We start from the raw sequence: 18181 nt of genomic DNA on the forward strand, positions 1-18181 counted from the left end.
GCTGGTTGGATCTCTAGAATCAAAACCAAACTCTAATAAAACCTTAGATTAGATAGTGTTCAAAGGAATAACAAACAAACAGCATCCCAATGATTAGAAGGTAGAGCACAGACCTACCAAAAAACCCAAAGCTTAGAAAGGAGAAATTTACTGGCAAATGAGAGCAGTGCTTGAAGTCCGACTGCAGTGCTGCAAAGTAGATTATCTACTGCAGATATGGCGACGGCAAAGGGGGCTGGAGAGATAGCGCGACCGAGAGAGACCTGCGAGCGTGAGCAACCAGAGGCAGCAAGAGAAATCGTGAGCGAGAGACAGACAGAGCTGGAGGCAGTGAACGAGAGAGAGCTAGAGAGCTGAGACAAAAAGCGAGAGCGAGAGAGCTGGAGGCAGAGAGAGAGATGGAGGTAGCGAACCAGAGGAACAGAGTGAGAGAGCGTGAGTGAGGCAGAGATAGAGAGCGATCAAGAGAGAATGTATGGGTTTATTCGACTCCCCGTCTTCCAAAAGTGAAAAACAGGCGGGTGAGTGAAAAATAGGCGCGGAGTGAATTAGGGCAACCACGGCGTTTTTGTAAAACGCCATGATAAACCGAAAGAGAAGTGGAGTGAGATGGCCCTACAACGGCATTTTTTACAAACGCCGTTAAAAAGATTAGAGAGTTGGAGTGGGATGGCCATACGAAGTGCAGTGGGTATACGACGGCGTTTATGAGAAACACCATTATAAAGACACATACAACGGCGTTTCTTATAAACGCCGCTGTAAAGACACATACAACTCTAACTTGAAGTGAGGGTGATGTGAAGTGAGTGGACTTACGACGGCGTTTTTAAAAAATGCCGTAATAAACACACATACGACGGCGTTTTTGGTAAACGCCGTTAAAAATATACATACAACGGCGTTTTTTGTCAAACGCCGCTATAAGTTAACATACAATGGCGTTTTTGAAAAACGCCGCTATAGTCTTACTCGAAGTGCCGCCATAAGTCCGTTTTCTTGTAGTGCCTGAGCTAGTGAGGTTGTTCTTCAGCAACCTTACCTATACCGAGGAGGCTAGAGGTCCAGGACATCCACTCAGACTTGTCCTCAGGAGCAGAGTCCTCCAGACTCAGATTCCCTTTTCCACCCGATCACTAGCAGAGATCTTGCGGGTCCCTCACTACCCAGATCAGTGCGTATGGATACCTGCAGGAGCAGATATAGATAGCTACTTGATGCCATACGAGTTGTGCGAGATATGCAACACACTGTGGGACAGCCGCCGGTGCTTCACTCCTAGGAACAGCAGACAGATGACAGATGCTGCACGAGTTATCGGTCGCATCGTCGGCCGAAACATCATGCCGAAGGCTGGACATCACCATAGGGTCACAGTGATGGAGGCCATAGTCATCTACCGGATTTACATGGGTTTCGAGATTGACCTTTCCTACATCATACATCAGGTTATGTTGGACTTGGTTCTGCGGCCTAGCATGTTGAATCTTTGCTATGGGAGGTTACTGACTTTGATCTTCAGGCATTTCGAGGTCAGTTTCGAGGATACACCAGTGGACACTGGTCCACGAGGATATGTCATAGGGACTAGGATGATACGTCAGATGGGACTGACACAGACAGAGAGATCTCCTGGTCCAGAGGGTGAGGAAGATGATGATACAGAGGATGAGCAGGAGTCAGAGGATGGTGGAGAGGATATCGGTCCTGACAGTGATGATGATCAGGACGGAGATGATACTGAGATGCACGAGACTGTGCCGGAGCATCATGAGATTCCTTCCTCGTACTCCGAGACAGGTGGTCCTTCTCATGCGGTTCCAGATACTACAGATTTAGGTGCTCAGATGAGAGTGATGACTTCCATGCTAGAGAGGATGGAGGTCAGACAGGAGCAGATGTATGAGAGGATGGAGTCACGACAGGATAGGATCGAGCATCAGGTGACTCAGCTTTCAGAGGAGTTCCGAGCTTACAAAGATCAGAGGAGATCACCTAGATAGACTGTACAAGGATTTTCATTTATGTTTTTCAAATGTAATCGTTGTAAAACTTTTCTTAAAATTAATGAAGTTCTCTTTTTTTGTTTCACTTTATTATTGTGTATTATGCACTTTTCTTTTATTGCATTATGTGATAATTGTTTAAGTATAATTATTGTGCATTATTCAGAAGTATTCAGTTATGCTTCATTAATAATTTCTAGTCCAAGTGTTCTATTATTCACTTCTAAGAGTAAATGAGTCACTTCTGGATCTATGACTTAGGAATGTTCTGTTACTGTTTTCTATGGTTAGGATTTCCTTGAACTTTGGGCTCTAATACCAATCTGTCACATCCTCCCAGCCGGTACCCTAACTGGCATACCTGAGAGTGTGATCCACAGCCCCGAAGATCAAGTATCGAGGAAATCATCCTCCCACATATACAATAACATAATCATAAACAGTAATTAATCAAGGTTTAATATTTTAAATAAAGGTTCAAAACAAATAATGAATAATCAGTATAATCATAGTGCGGAAAGATACCAGATATCCAAAGATATCAAAGGAAGTAAAGTGAGGCGGAAACTCACTCCACAAACAAAGCGGAACGTAGTATGAAAATCAAAAAGGGAACTACAACTGAAATAATGTGCTAAGAAATAAACTAAGAACAAGAATCCTCTAGTTTATAGATAACGTCTTCATAAGTGTGGACTTCATCAATCCAACTGATCTGCTCCAACTCTATGCCGTTCTCATAAGTAGTACGCAGCTTGATCCGCCGGGGGATCATCAAAGTAATCTTGACCGTTGCCAGAACTTTGCATGTAATACGCTTCATCAACTTGTGCTTCGTTGTTCTGCTCGTCATGATAATCTATACCTGCAAGATAATCTAATAGAAAGAAATATACAAAAGGAATGAGTTTCGAAGAAACTCAGTAAGGCAAGTTAATCCATAACATCATAGATAACATGTGACAAAACATAACAAGATGCAATGCAATATGAGACAAGCAAAGTATGAATGCATCTAACTCTATGTATGCTGGTCTCTATGGTAGACATGCTTTAAGTCATAGCACCGTATTTCTCTGGGAAAGTCCGCTCACATCCTCAACCATTTAAGATATCTTGGATTCCCTCAACCATTTAAGATATCTTGGGCGGACGGTTGGTAATGGATCCTGCATCCCTCTCGGACAAACCATGGTAAGGGGTTAAGTCAACACACTCTCTCACAACCATTTGGCATAAGTACCGGCGCATGTCAAGGAAAAGCCTAGCCCAATGCAAGTCATCTAGTCAGTTACATCAAGTCAGGTCCAGATACTTCCATTCCTCCCCTCTCGGGATCCTTTCCGGTATCCTTTCCACTAGAGTCAGCGTATCCAACTCTCTCAAATACGGACTCATCAACCCTTATCCAACTCTCTCAAATACGGACTCATCAACCCTATTGGTTATCCACATATGGTAAACGGGAAGCTCTAATGTCCCCTCACGGATCATTTCACCGGTCTTGAGCGCCCATGAGCCCAAGTCTAGCCATATGCAACCCTCCAATAAATGGCCCCCACAATGTGATTCCCATCCCCTCACGGATCATTTCACCGGTCTTGAGCGCCCGTGAATCCCCATTGCTACCACGGGTCGTTCGGTCTCAATGCCCTTCCGAATCGGGTCTGATATAACAAGGGTAAAACCTAGCCAAACACTGCTAGACATCCCTAGGTATGACAACCAATGATTTGGGAAAGCGTCTATGGGCAACCCCGGAAACATCCCATACTATTTCCGATAATGTCCAAGGACAGAAGTGTCAAAAGGACACTCCCCAATCCCAAACCAAACTTAAGCAAACACATTCTCAGATCAGTCATAACATATACAACCAACAGTTCATCATATACAAGAGAATGTAAAAGCAAAATCAGATTAGGCAATAATAGGTAATTCATATAACATAAAAATGAAAAAGATAATATAAACAAGTGCTACTGATCTCACAGTAAGAGATCAGAATTAAATTACAATAACAGTAAGTAATCTCATAGTTTCACAAAGTAGAAACCAGAGAACAAGCAATCTATGTAGTTAAGGAATTAACTGTCCTTACCTTCTAACTCGTATAGAAACTTAAAGAATCAAGTATGAACTTGACAAAACCTGAGAAGACAGTCCTAAACAAGTACATACAACATGTTAGGAAAGATGCATAAAGGAACAGATCAGAAATCAATCAAAGCAGACCAAGGCGAGGTTTCTTGTACTCATTAGTCGATTGATTGGTCCGTTGGACCAATCGACCAATGAGTCGACCAATGCAGATGAGTGGCCTTCAAGAAATCCGAATTTTGAGAATCAAGAACCGATTTCGGTGGTTCAAAAGAGTACAAATCAGAGGGAAACTATTATGGTAGTATCCTAGGGTATAGGGGCATCAATCATAGATCAAAACAAGTTCTCAAGTTACAACCTGGAAATCATGAGGTTAACCTAATTAGATTGAACATAGGTTAGGAGGGAAAATAGAAAATTTAAAGATAATGAACTAGGATATGAAAGAATTCAGATCTAGTCAAGAAAACATAATAATTGGGTTAACATGATCAACAAGGGGGTTCCTGGGTTTGATTCCAGTAAATTAGGGTTTCACCCTTTTTGCTCCCTGGACAAAGGTTGAGATCTCCAGATGAACAAAGACAAATCAAAACAGGAAAATATAGATGATCAAGTTTAGGTTAACATAATATCACCCAAAAAGGATTTTCCCTACACAAGGTAGGCTACCAAAAGTTCTCCAGACAATCACACAGGTTAGGATTTCAAAGGATTAGGGTTAGGGTTTCAAAGGATTCACTGGCAGAGGTTAAGATCATGATGATGATCATGAATCTTAAAGAATATGGTGAGATCAGAGAATTGATGATTACAAGAATGCTTCATCACCTTTCTGATCTCAAGAAGAACAGAATACAAGAAAGAAAATCAGAGATAGAAGACAGAGCGAGTGAAATCATACCTTTGCTGTAGAAGGATGAAGAATTCTTCAAGTCTTTGCGAGGGATCACCAAGGAATGCAAGGGAATGGGTTAGATTAGGGTTCTAACTCGTTCCAGAGGCTTAGGAGGCAGATGAGGCGGAGTTTTCCCGAGATTAGACTTAAATAGAAGAAAAAGGGTCAATTTGGGAAGTTCAGACACCATTGGTCGATTGATTGGTCTGTTGGTCCAATCGACCAATGAATCGACCAATCAAGACAACAACTTCAAAACAGGGAATTGAAGGCTCAGATCAAGTCCAAACATCAAGGGGTTTTGCACACACCTAGAGTGACATACCTAGGAGTAAGAAATGCCTTCGAACCAATACAGAGACCACTCCAAGACCATCAACTAATCCAATCTTCATCAGAGTGCAGTATCCAAAATTGGAACACTGGCATCAACACTCATGGATTCCAATCCAGCCATCAACTCTTCAACAGAAATGGCCCAAAGATGACCTCTTGTCTTACTTCGGGTCGCAGGACCTACAAACAACAGGGTTTCCGGGTCAGGGTCAGGGCTTGGTTTCACAATCGTCATCTCATCACCCTTTGCAGGTTTTGTGTATAAATATCCATCTCCTAATCAGCCTTTACACCTACAACCAGCGGTCTTGTAAGCAGTTGCAGAGAGTTTTTCACCCATTAATTTACTTTCTTTCTATCTGTTACCTTTATCTGTCATGGCAACTGATGAGAGAGCTGGGGCTGAAATCATCTGTGGAAAGGTGGCTTGTGATCAATTTTCAGCGGAGTTGTTGAAAGAACTTGGATTCCCCAGTGGTGTCCTTCCCATAGGAGAACTAGTAGAATGCAGGAGGGTCAAATCCACGGGCTTCGTCTGGTGGAAATGCAAAGCCCCCTACGAGCACTACAATGCAGTCACCAACACTAAGAACAGCTATGCTACTAAGACCACTGCGTACGTTGAGAATGGGAGGATGAAGAAGATGACTGGATGCAAGGCCAAGACACCGCTGATGTGGGTTTCTATAGTAGAGATGTCCATTGATGGCAACAAGATCTCCTTCAAGTCATCCATGGGAGTTGGAAAGTCCTTTCCCCTCACTTCTTTCATGAACAAAGAAGAAAAGAAGGCTTATCTCTCCAATAATTAGATGGTTCCATTGGCAAATTCAAACCATATATATTCTACCAGCTTGGCCTCCTTCAGTAGTAACTTAGTTATTTTTTTCATTCTCATACTTTATCAGCTATATGTATTGAGTTATTCATTTGTATCTTTCTGTAATCCATGCATCCTCATTTAATGACTAGATAATAATTGAGTGTACTACTTAAAAACCAAAGACACAGGGTTCACCTTAATTTATTTCTTCGTCTCTATCTCCTGCTCTTGTACTGCAAGACCTATGAATTCAACTTTAGTAAGATGCACTAATTTTCCAGGTCTTCTCTCTAGTGTATGAGATTGAAGCATCACATTGTGTTCTTTCCCTTCATGATCTTTGCATTACAGATGCTATTATTAAATACACTTTCCTCTTAGTGAATTTCTCTACCAAAAAATAAATTTCCCTTCATTTTATTTCTGAAGGTGATAACAATATATTAGGGTTTTCAAAATATGCTGCAAATGTTATTAAGTCATTGTAAAAACTGTCATTGCCATATGTATTTCTCAACATATGTACAAATTAAATAACATTGTGAAGTGCAGAAACTATGTGACACACTATAGGACAAACAATTAAGTCTACAAATTATTTGACACCCATAAGTTTTTTAATAAGAAAACTGTTAGAAAAAGTCATATTATGTTGAAAGAATATTAAAAAAGAAAAAGATTAAAATTACATTTTTCAAGTTTTGCACAAAGAGTACATAAAACACAAAGTCAACATAACAAAAATGTTTATCGACTATCACTTGGATGGTTAGCGAGGTCACACCAACATTAGTTGCATATGATATTTTAGCTAAAACATATGGACTCTAGGCAAGTATTTCCGAGAAGTTTTTTTCCGAGAAGTGTCTGATGAACCCTGTGAACCGGATTTGAACCAAGCGTTCTCAACCATGTGGTTTGTTCGGGGCTCACGATTTGAACCATAACATGTATAATAGAACCCTATGAGCATGTCAATCCTATGACCAACACCAAGAACAGTTATGCTGCCGAGACCATTGCATATATGGAAAAGAGAAGGATGAAGAAGACGACAGGATGCAAAGCCAGGACACCACTGAAGTTGTGGGTTTCTAGAGATATACATCGATGGTGACAAGATCACAATGGGAGTCGGCAAGTCTTTCTTTCTCATATCTTAAGAAGAAAATAAGGCTTACCTCCATAATTAGTAATGATTTTGTAGCTCAAAGTCCTTATTAGATGTATGTATTGAGTTCCTCAGCTCATCCTTTTGCATTGATGCACTTTATTTAGCAAACAATGATGGATGAAGACTCCATCCTTTTGTATTCTTGCTTAATTTTTATTTGGGCTGCAACATTGTTAAACTTATGAAGGATATTTGATGAGCACATTTATGTGTGAAATCTTAGGGCATAAAACATGCATTTTACACACTTAGATTGGAGCTACCTTGAGTTTTATGTTGTTTTTGCAGATTTTAGGACATTTCAATATTTAAGCAAATATTTGGAGTTTTGGGTATGAATCATGCAATTTTACACGTTAAGAGGTCCATTCAAATTCTCAAATGTGAAAATGGGCTTGATCTAGAGCATGATGGGCTAGAGATGTGATTATGGGCCAACTCCGAAATATTTAAGAGAGAAAGAAGGCAAATTTGATCTACGGCTGAGATTATAAATTATCAATCAAATCTACAGAGATATTATTGAGAGAGTCCAAAATAATCCTTGCATACCTCAATATTTTATTTCCTATTTGTGATTTGATTAAAGAAAGAAAAAGAGGAAAAAGAATTATATATAGAATGTCTCTGATCGAGCTGATTTTTGGAGGAGAGCTTCAAGACTTCTTGATTCTCGAATCCAACGGTGGAATTATGCATTTGATCTCTCTAAGTCAGTCTAATTAGTACGTCAAAACCCTGAGTTTGATTCAAATTCTATCAAGATTCATATCCCATGTAAACTCTATAAAAGGAGAGGATACTCCATCAAGGGAGAACGTGTTTTAGAGCTTAATAGAAGCATTCTTTCTTTTATCTTTAGTTTATTTAGGCTTTCTCTAGTTTTCTTTGCTTGCTTTTGTGAGATTTTAATTTCTAGATTGAATGTTTAGGTTTAATCTTTCTATGTAATGTAATGCAATTTCAAGTTCAAGATCAAGATCAAGTTTCAAGTTTCAAGATTCGTTTTTCTCTGGGTCTAGCAATTGCAGATCTAGATCATTCTAGATCTAAATCTGGTTGTTAGGGTTGGTTGAGATTCGAATCGTTTGTTCAAATTCTTTTTATTGTTTGAAGTTTAAAGATGCAAGTAAGTAACATTCTTCAATAATCTTCTCTCCCCCCTCCATTCCCACTTCTATCTACCCCCTCAATATTCTTAATTTAGGATTTACTTTCAGCATTTATTTATTGTTCTCCCTTCCCCTTGGTCCTTGATCAGAGATGCCTACAGTCGTGCCTCTCTTTGGTTAAGGTTTTTCATTCCTTTTATTATTCTGTTATTTACTTTTTGCAATCTACTTTCAGCATTTATTTATTGTTCTCCCTTCCCCTGGGTCCTTGATCAGAGATGCCTACATTCGTGCCTCTCTTTGGTTAAAGTTTCCCTTTCCTTTTATTAGCATTTATTTACTCATTTTCTGCGATTTCTTTTTCTCTAATATCCGTTCCCCCAATCGGTGGATTGTAAGCTATGGCAAAGGGTCCACGGTCAAAGTCATTATAATTATACTCCCCTTCCCTAGATCCAGAGCTGACATTTGGATCACTTCCCTTTTATTTTTATTTATTTATTATTCGCATTTTTTTGGCCTTTATTAATTATGCGTTGGTTATGTTTGCTTTATTTTTCATCTCAATTCGGTCGCATTAGATGTATGGATTAGAACCGGTCATTTAGTTTAATTAAGTAATTAACAAATTTGAATCATTGCGCTCTTGCATTATCATTAAGAAGTTAATTCTAAAGTGGCATATCTCCTTGAGATCGACCCGTTAGCTACATGATACCGTGCGCTTGCGGTTACTTTTAATTTCACAAACAAATTTTTGGCGCCGTTGCCAGGGAGGTATTAGTCACTTTATTTTTCTCATTCTTAGGTAAATTGAAGTGAAAAAAAAAATTCAAAGATATTACTCTTAACTTGAGTAGAAACAAAAATGTATAGTAGTCCCCACTCTATTGCAGAATCCCTAGGATTCGATTGTAGGTGGCTCCGAAGACTATACGGATTCCCTTGCTGTCAAACCTATACATCGCTTAGCTATACAGCAACCTTACGGCTTTGGAATCATTGTTTCAATCTTTGTGGTGGAAAATTCACTACTTTCTCTTTTGTTTTTGTTATTTTGTTTTCTTCTTTAGATACTTTATTTTAAAAAATATAAAAAATAAAAAAAACTCATTATTTCATAAGAGCCATTAATTGCATTAGGTGGTTACTGCATGTGTGTCTGGACTTGTGATTCCACAAATAGAATTGTCCAAGTGTCTACCTTGACCATGGAAAACCTACCTCCACCTCCTCCACCTAAGAGTCTTAGAGATAGATTTTATCCAACTCGATCTGCACAACCTTCCTCCTGTATACGTTTACCTAATGTGAGGGGTAATAATTTTGAACTTAAATCTCATTATTTGTCTATGTTACCCCAATTTCATGGGTTACCTGATCAAGATGCATATTTGTTCCTTAGGGAGTTTGAGGAGGTTTGTGTCCTTATGAAGGTACAACAACTCACTGATGATGCCGTAAGACTACGGTTTATTACATTTGCATTAAAGGACCAAGCCAAAAAGTGGCTTTATAGCTTACCTAGGGATAGCATTACCACATGGAAACAATTTATTGTTATATTCTTGAAGAAATGATTTCCTTTCTCCAAGACAAATAAAATAAGAAATGACATTCTTCAATTTTGTCAGAAACCCAATGAGTCATTTGCTAAGGTAATGGAGAGGTTCCAAAGCCTTCTCCAAGAATGCCCTCACCATGGTATAGAATTATGGCATTTATGCCAAATAATTTATGAGGGTATCGATTATCAAACAAAGCAACTTTTGGAATCTATGTGCCCCACAGGATTTACATCGTTCATTGATGATTTGAAGCTTGGGAATTTCTTTTAGACCTAGCAGATAGAACTAGAGAATGGGAGTCAACCCAAGAACATGAAAGGATTAGTAGGGGATATTTTGTTGATAGCCAAGTTCATAAGGAAGCACAAATAGATAGTCTTTTGAAAAAGTTAGAGACTTTGGTAGTTAAAGCTGCACCACCACCACCAAGTCAAGCACATTTTATTGACAAATCTATTGCTATGTGTGCATGGTGTCAGCTCCTACACATGTAATTGAGGAATGCCCAACATGAAAATGTCAGTGCGATGTTTCCAAACCCGTACAGTAACACGTACAATCCTGAGTGGAAGAATCATCCTGACTTTTCATGGTCTCAAGGGCAAAACCAAAATGGATTAAACAATTATTCCACACAAAATCAATTTGGTGCCCCTAAAAAACAAAGTGCCCAATTTTCTCATAATCAAAATGTCCAGTTCCCTCAAGCCCCTAATTTTTAGAATGCCAATTTAGCTAGGCCTGCCAATCCACCTATTGTGCCTCGTATGCCTCATATTGCACAAAATCAATCACCACCTGGTTTCAATAGAGGTAATAATCCAGAGTTTTCTCGTCTTTCTACCTTAGAGAAGAATATGAAAGTACTTTCCAGCACCTTTATGACTTCTATGCATAATATGGAAAAACAAATTTCCACTCTTGCAAGTGCTTTGTCTGATTGAGAAAAAGGTAAAATGCCTAGCCAACCTGAGTTAAATCCTAGGACTTAGATTCAACAAAGGCCACCAAATCAAGTCAACCAAGTTGAAACCACCTCTTCTTCTTTAGAGCCAATTACTTCTATGTATGCATTGAGAAGTGGAAAAGGGTATTTAACAAGTGAATCTCCTATTACTGACCAGAGCAAAATTAGTGACCATCATGATGCGGAGAATGTTCAAGTATCTCCTAAAAAGGGTTTGTCTGAAGAACCCTTAGAAGTTGATGATGAATCAATTGCTTTAGATGTACCTAAGTTTGATGAATCATTATCTAAAACCCTGAGAAAAAAACAAACTTCAAATGAGAGATCTTATGTACCTAAGGCCCCTTTTCCTAGTCAATTAGCAAGTAATAAAAGGAATGAAAATGTTGACAAAATTTTAGAAGTTTTCAAAAATGTGAGTGTCAACATTCCACTTTTAGATTCTATTTCTCAAATCCCTTCTTATGCTAAGGTTAAAGACTTGTGTACTCAAAAGAGAACCACGAATGTCCTAAAGAAGGCCTTTCTAACGAAAATGTTAGTTCAATCCTCTCAGAATAAGTCCCAATTAAGTATAGAGATCCAGGAAGTCCAACAATTCCATGTGTTATTGGTGATAAAAAAAAAAAAAATAGAGCATGCTTTACTAGACTTGGGCGCTAGTGTTAATTTATTGCCATATACTGTTTATAAACAATTGGGTCTTGGGGAACTCAAACCAACCTCGGTTACTCTCCAGTTGGCTGATAGATCTGTTAAAATACCCAATGGAATAATTGAAGATGTGTTAATTTGAGTAGGAGAATTTGTTTTTCTTGTTGATTTCATTGTCTTAGACACACATCCAGTTACAAATCTTAAGGACCAAATTTCTGTGATATTATGGAGACTGTTTTTAGCTACAAGCAATGCCCTTATTAATTGTCGAAATGGTCTTTTGAGGTTATCATTTGGGAATACATCCGTTGAGTTCAATGTCTTTAGGTTGGGGAAACAACCAAAATTTTATGAGAATATTAGTATGTTGCAAAGCATTTATGATGATATTGATTTCTCATTGAAAAAGGTTTTGAGGATGATTTTTACACTTGTTTGGAAGAACTAGAGGATATAGGAAGTGATTTTTTTCCTGATATGATGAGCTTGCAACAATTTAATGAACCGCTTACTAAGTTGTTTAGAAATCTTTCTGTCCCATCTGTGGTTGAGGCCCCCCAACTCGAATTGAAACCTTTGCCTTCGACTCTTCGGTATGCTTTTCTAGGCCCCAATGAACTCTTCCTGTAATCATTGCATTTGATTTTACCAAAGACCAAGAGGATGAGCTTCTTAGTTTGCTTAAAGACAATTAAGAGGCCATAGGTTGGCAAATGGCCGACATTAAAGGAATTAGTCCCTCCATAGTTCAACATCATATAAATTTGATTGATGGATCCAAACCCTCTAGGGAGCCCCAAAGAAGGGCTAATCCTGTGATGAAAGAAGCCATTCACAAAGAAGTGTTGAAATGCATGGATAATGGGATTATTTATCCCATATTAGATAGTCAGTGGGTAAGCCCAGTCCAAGTTGTTCCTAAGAAATCCAGAGTCACAATAGTTACATCTACTACCAATGATCTCATCCCAACTCGTATTCAAACTGGTTGGCATATTTGTATTGATTACCGGAAGCTTAATGCAGCTCATAAGGATCGTTTTCCTTTGCCTTTCATTGATCAAATGTTAGAACATTTAGCCGACCATGCTTATTATTGTTTCCTTGATGGTTATTCTGGTTATAATCAAATCCCTATAGCACCAGGAGACCAAGACAAAACCACATTCACATGTCCATATGGAACATATGCCTATCGACGCATGCCCTTTGGGTTATGCAATACTCCTGCCACATTCCAACGATGCATGATGAGCACATTCTCAGATATGGTAGAGGATTATTTGGAAGTATTTATGGATGATTTCTCTGTTCATGGGTCTACCTTTTCTGATTGCCTTCACCATCTCCGCTTAGTTCTTGAACGTAGTAGAGCCAAAAATTTAGTTCTTAATTGGGAGAAATGTCACTTCATGGTGAAGAGTGGAATAGTCTTAGGTCATATTGTTTCTAAGGAAGGAATTATGGTTGATAAGGCTAAGGTTGATCTTATCTCTAATTTACCATCACCTAAGAGTGTCAAGGATGTTAGATCATTTCTAAGTCATGCTGGTTTTTACCACCGCTTTATAAAGGACTTTAGCAAGATAGCCAGACCGTTAACTTCATTACTTGCTAAAGATGTCCCCTTTCATTTTACCTCTGAATGCTTACTATGTTTTGAACTATTGAAAGAGAAGCTCTCCATCGCTCCTATAATACAAGCACCAAATTGGTTAGAACCCTTTGAGTTAATGTGTGATGCTTCTGACTATGCTTTAGGGGCAGTTCTAGGTCAAAGGCTAAATAAGATGCCCACTGTGATTTGTTATGCAAGTCGAACCCTCAATGATGCACAACTTAACTATACGACAACTGAAAAAGAATTTTTGGTTGTTGTGTTTGCATTAGAGAAGTTCCGCTCATATTTGATAGGTAGTCATGTAATTATTTACACTGATCATTCAGCTATCAAATATTTGCTACAAAAGAATGATGCAAAATCCGGACTCATTTGTTGGGTCTTGCTACTACAAGAGTTTGAGTTAGAAATTAGGGACAAAAAGGGAACTGAAAATTTAGTTGCAGACCATCTATCCCGCCTTTCTAATTTTAGAAAGGAAGAGAGTCCAATTCTAGAGACATTTCCAGATGAGCAATTGTTGTCAATAAACACAGTACCTTGGTTTGCAGATATTGTAAATTATCTTGTAACCAATGAAACCCCATCCCATTGGTCCACCCAAGATAAATATCGATTCCATTCACAAGTGAAATATTTTTTCTGGGATGATCCATACTTGTTTAAAATAGGTTCAGATCAAAGCATTAGGCGTTGCATACCTGAGCATGAACAAATGTTTGTTCTTTCATTTTGCCATGATCATGCCTATGGGGGTCATTTTGGGCCTAGGAAATACAGTAGAAAAAGTGCTTCAATGTGGGTTCTATTGGCCTAAAATATTTAAGGATTCATTTTCTTTCTTTAGAGCTTGCAAAGCTTGTCAATTTCTTGGTCAAGTGACCAAAAGGAACATGATGCCCCAAAATCCGATTTTAATAGTTGAAATTTTTTATGTGTGGGGTATTGATTTTATGGGACTATTCCCTAATTCTTACGGGAATCTATATATTCTGTTGGCTATCGATTACGCGAGCAAATGGATAGAGGCCATAGCTTGTAAATCACATGATCACAAAGTGGTAGCCAAGTTTTTAAGGGAAAATATCTTCTCTTGTTTTGGCACTCCTCGTGCTTTGATTAGTGACAGGGGCAAGCATTTCTGTAATCGGCCTTTTGAGGCCTTGATGAAAAAATATGGAATCACCCATAAGCTTGCTACCGCATATCATCTGCAAACGAGTGGTCAGGTAGAGGTTTCCAATAGACAGATTAAGCAAATTTTAGAAAAGACAATTAACCCCACTCGTAAGGATTGGTCAAACCGTTTGATTGATGCTTTATGGGCCCATAGAACTGCATATAAGATGGATTTGGGTCAGTCCCCATACCGTTTAGTGTATGGTAAAGCTTATCACCTCCCAGTTGAATTAGAGCATTGGGCTTTCTGGGCAATCAAGAAGTTGAATTTTGATCTTGACGATGCGGGTATCCATCGTCGTATCCAACTATCTGAGTTGGAGAAACTTAGAAATGAAGCCTATGAAAACTCAAAGATTTACAAGGCTAAAACTAAAACCTTTCATGATAAGCATATTTTTAGGAAATCATTTTCTATTGGTGAAAAGGTTTTGTTGTACAACACTCGGCTACATTTGTTCCTAGGAAAATTGCGAACTAGATGGGAAGGTCCATTTATTATTCACTGTGTTTTTAACCATGGTGCTGTAGAAATAGTTGATCCTCATTCTAAGCAAATTTTCAAAGTGAATGGTCAACGTTTAAAACCTTTCCTTGAAATGCCATGTGTTGATAGTGTAGAGATCATTGATCTCTATGAGCCTTTTTACACTGGTGATTGAGAAACTCAAAAGTATGCCCTCTTTTGCCTTGCCCATATTCTTCTTTTCATCATGCATTAAAGACATTGCATTACTTAAGTGTGTGTGGGGGTGGGGGGGGGGGGTATTGTAAAATCCAGCTTTTACCTAACCTTGACCCGACCCGGTCATTGTTATGTTTGTAGGTCCAAAGACCCAAAGTGGTGGTAGGAGGGACTTATGGGCCCTACTGGTTGATGACGTAATGTCGGGATTCCAGTTTATGGACATTGATGATGCTGCTCCTTCCTTGAGCACATTACCAGTGTTAAGTTAGAATCTGCACACTGATGAAGAGCGAGACAGTTGAAATAGCAAACGGACTCCTGTGCATAATCCGAAGGTACTCCCTGAAACTAGACCTCTTGAGTGAACTGTAGGAGAAAACCCCATGCAATTTGACCTTGTATAGCCCTCCAAGTCCGCACCTAAAGTTGCTAAACTATTCTGTAAAAATTCTGCAGAGTTTGTTTTGGTCGATACTATTGGTCGATACCATCGACCAAAGGTATCGACCAACAAGTCCTCCGAGCCCGCATTTAAAGATTCTTAGAATATTCTTTTCTATTTATTTATTCCTCGAGACTGGAGCCCTATTCTCGCGTCTTTAACATCTCTGGGAACGTGAGAGAGCCTCCCAAGAACTCCTCCTTGGTAGTGGTGAAGCATCTTCTTCATCAATCATTGCCAACCACTTATTCTTACTTTCTTGTTCCACTTTAAAGGTATGACTCTCTCTCCTAATCACTTTCTCACTCATCTTTTCTCTATTATACTGTTGGGACCATGGTCAAGGTGCTGCAACCTTGCATACACCTTGCCATGAACCTTCTAAACCCCATACAATGATGTTTTCACCGATATGACTATGATTGATTCACCTCATGATCATTGACTACACATTTCCATGATTTATTGCTTACCAACTTGCTTTATTTACCAAAACTGAGATGAAGCTCGTGATTTACTTAATCTATACCTTGCATATGTGCTCCATGTTACTTCTAAACGATTCCCTACCTAATCCCCCATGTTTTCCCCTAATTTGCATTGAGTTATAGCCAATGCTATGATCTACAACTCTTAACCTTAATATGTCAATTTGGGGATTTCCAAATGGACCATTGGATTATGAAAGTTTCTTGATAATTAGTGTCCCCATGTTGTGCTTAGACTATCCTCCAAGTTTCATGTCAATCCGAGACCAGGAAGACCAAATCCGGGCAAGAATCCGAAAAGCCACTTGCCGTCTCCGGAATTGATTTGGTCGATACTATTGGTCGATACTATCGACCAAATGTATCGACCAATAGAGTTCTTGTCAAGCAACTTTTGCCCGATTCTGATTCGTTTGATCTCCGATTGTTCTGATTTCTTCTCTAACCTTTCATATATGCTTGTTTAGGACTTTAAGACTATTTGGGCCATCGCTTGTGATCTTGGACCATTCTCTTCTCGGATTCAAGGTAAGGATAGTTATCGATGTAATTACCTAGGATATGGAAATCTTGACTTGGTATTCCTAACCTAGTAAATATAGTTTCTATTTTATATTCTTATCATGTTAGACTTGCTACATATGTCTTTTAACAGTAGCTTTGTGTTTACATTATATTACTTCAATGTTTTATCATGTTTATCAATTTCAATATATGATGACTTATGACAATGTCATGAATTGAATGTTTATTATGACGTTGTATCTTGTGAACTGATATGATGAACTTGGGCATGTGATTGCTTAAGTATAACTTGGGATTGAGGGGTACCCTACTGGTGCTTCTGTCCTTGGACATCGGAGGGAATAGTATGGGATGTTCTCTGAAGGTGTCCATTGACGCTTTCCCGGGTTATTGAATGACATGCATAGGATTTGTCTAGATGTATGGCTAGGATGTCCCTATCATATCAGACCCGATTCGGAAGGGCATTGAGACCGAACAACCCGTGGTAGTAGTGTGGATTTGTGGGCGCTCAAGACCGGTATCCACTCCGTGAGAGGACATAAATTGCATTACGGTTACCCGAAAGGGGCCATTTATTGGTAGGGTTACAAATGGCTAGACTTGGGCTCACGGGCACTCAAGACCGGTGAAATGATCCGTGAGAGGGACGTGAGAGCTTCCGTTTACCATTTGTGGATGACCAATAGGGTTGATGAGTCCGGTGAGTAATATCCGTGACTCTAGTGTGAAGGATACCATGGGAATGGAAGTATCTGGAACCGGCATGATATGATTAAGTAGATGACTTGCATTGGGCTAGGCTATACCCGACATGCGCCAATACTTAGACCAAACGGTGATGTGAGAGAGCGGTGACCGAAACCCCAACCATGGATTTGTCCGAGAGGGATGCGGGACCCAATTCCCCCGGTGATGAGTGACCGAGACTACCTAAAGAAGTATGGTGCTATGACTTAAAGCATGTCTACCATAGATGACCAGCATACTTAGAATAAAGTCATATTGCATTATATGCCTCATATCATCTACATCATTTTATGATTATCTTGTGGTTTATGTGTGGTGGGATAACTTCCTTGCTTGAGTTCTTTTGAACTCATTCCTTTTCTGTTGCAATATTTTGTTAGGCTATTCTACGGTGATTACTCTGATGGCACCTTCCCGAGGCGGACCCGGATACCTCATACTACCATCCGGAGGCTGGCTACGTTGAAGACTTCGGTGACCATACCGAAGAAGATTACCAGGCGTACCGGGGGTTAGCCCCGGGAGTCGTATGGGAGCAGTCATGTTGGGTCTCCATGATCCTCAACTTTGAAGAAGATATATTTATTATGGAGGAGACTTATGAGTAGTTACCCCTTCTTTTGTGACAAGATACTTAGAGAAATTGTAATAACTTTAACTTACCTTTATAACTTGAGATGTGTACTTAACTAAATTTTGACCTCACTTCCGTTGGGTGAAGGAGTGGATTCCGCCCACCGCCTTCTTAAGTTATCCGATTTGATATTTATTTCCGCACTCGATTATGTCTCGACACCTTATTTTTAAATTCCATGATCATTCATTGTTAGTTTATGATTATTAT

The 18181-nt window shown here is 39.2% G+C and overlaps 1 protein-coding gene and 1 non-coding gene across 2 annotated transcripts; one reads left to right on the plus strand and one right to left on the minus strand.

Moving 5' to 3' along the window:
• Positions 1 to 5720: 5720 nt before the first annotated feature.
• LOC149005021 (uncharacterized) lies at positions 5721 to 6155 on the plus strand. Its single transcript, XM_089135773.1, has one exon. It carries the CDS (start codon positions 5721 to 5723, stop codon positions 6153 to 6155), a length of 435 nt encoding a protein of 144 aa, XP_088991899.1.
• Positions 6156 to 10053: 3898 nt separating this feature from the next.
• On the minus strand, positions 10054 to 10160 carry LOC149005022 (small nucleolar RNA R71). Its single transcript, XR_016170001.1, has one exon. It is a non-coding gene; the product is annotated as a small nucleolar RNA R71 (small nucleolar RNA).
• Positions 10161 to 18181: the final 8021 nt, after the last annotated feature.

This window comes from Hakea prostrata, chromosome 9 (assembly GCF_041222555.1).
Source record: "Hakea prostrata isolate BN-2017 chromosome 9, UWA_Hpros_2, whole genome shotgun sequence".
Classification (NCBI taxonomy): Eukaryota; Viridiplantae; Streptophyta; class Magnoliopsida; order Proteales; family Proteaceae; genus Hakea; species Hakea prostrata.

What these genes read in the sequence shown, in the direction of transcription:
- LOC149005021 (XM_089135773.1), top strand. Translation starts at nt 5,721, where the DNA reads ATGGCAACTGATGAGAGAGCTGGGGCTGAAATCATCTGTGGAAAGGTG.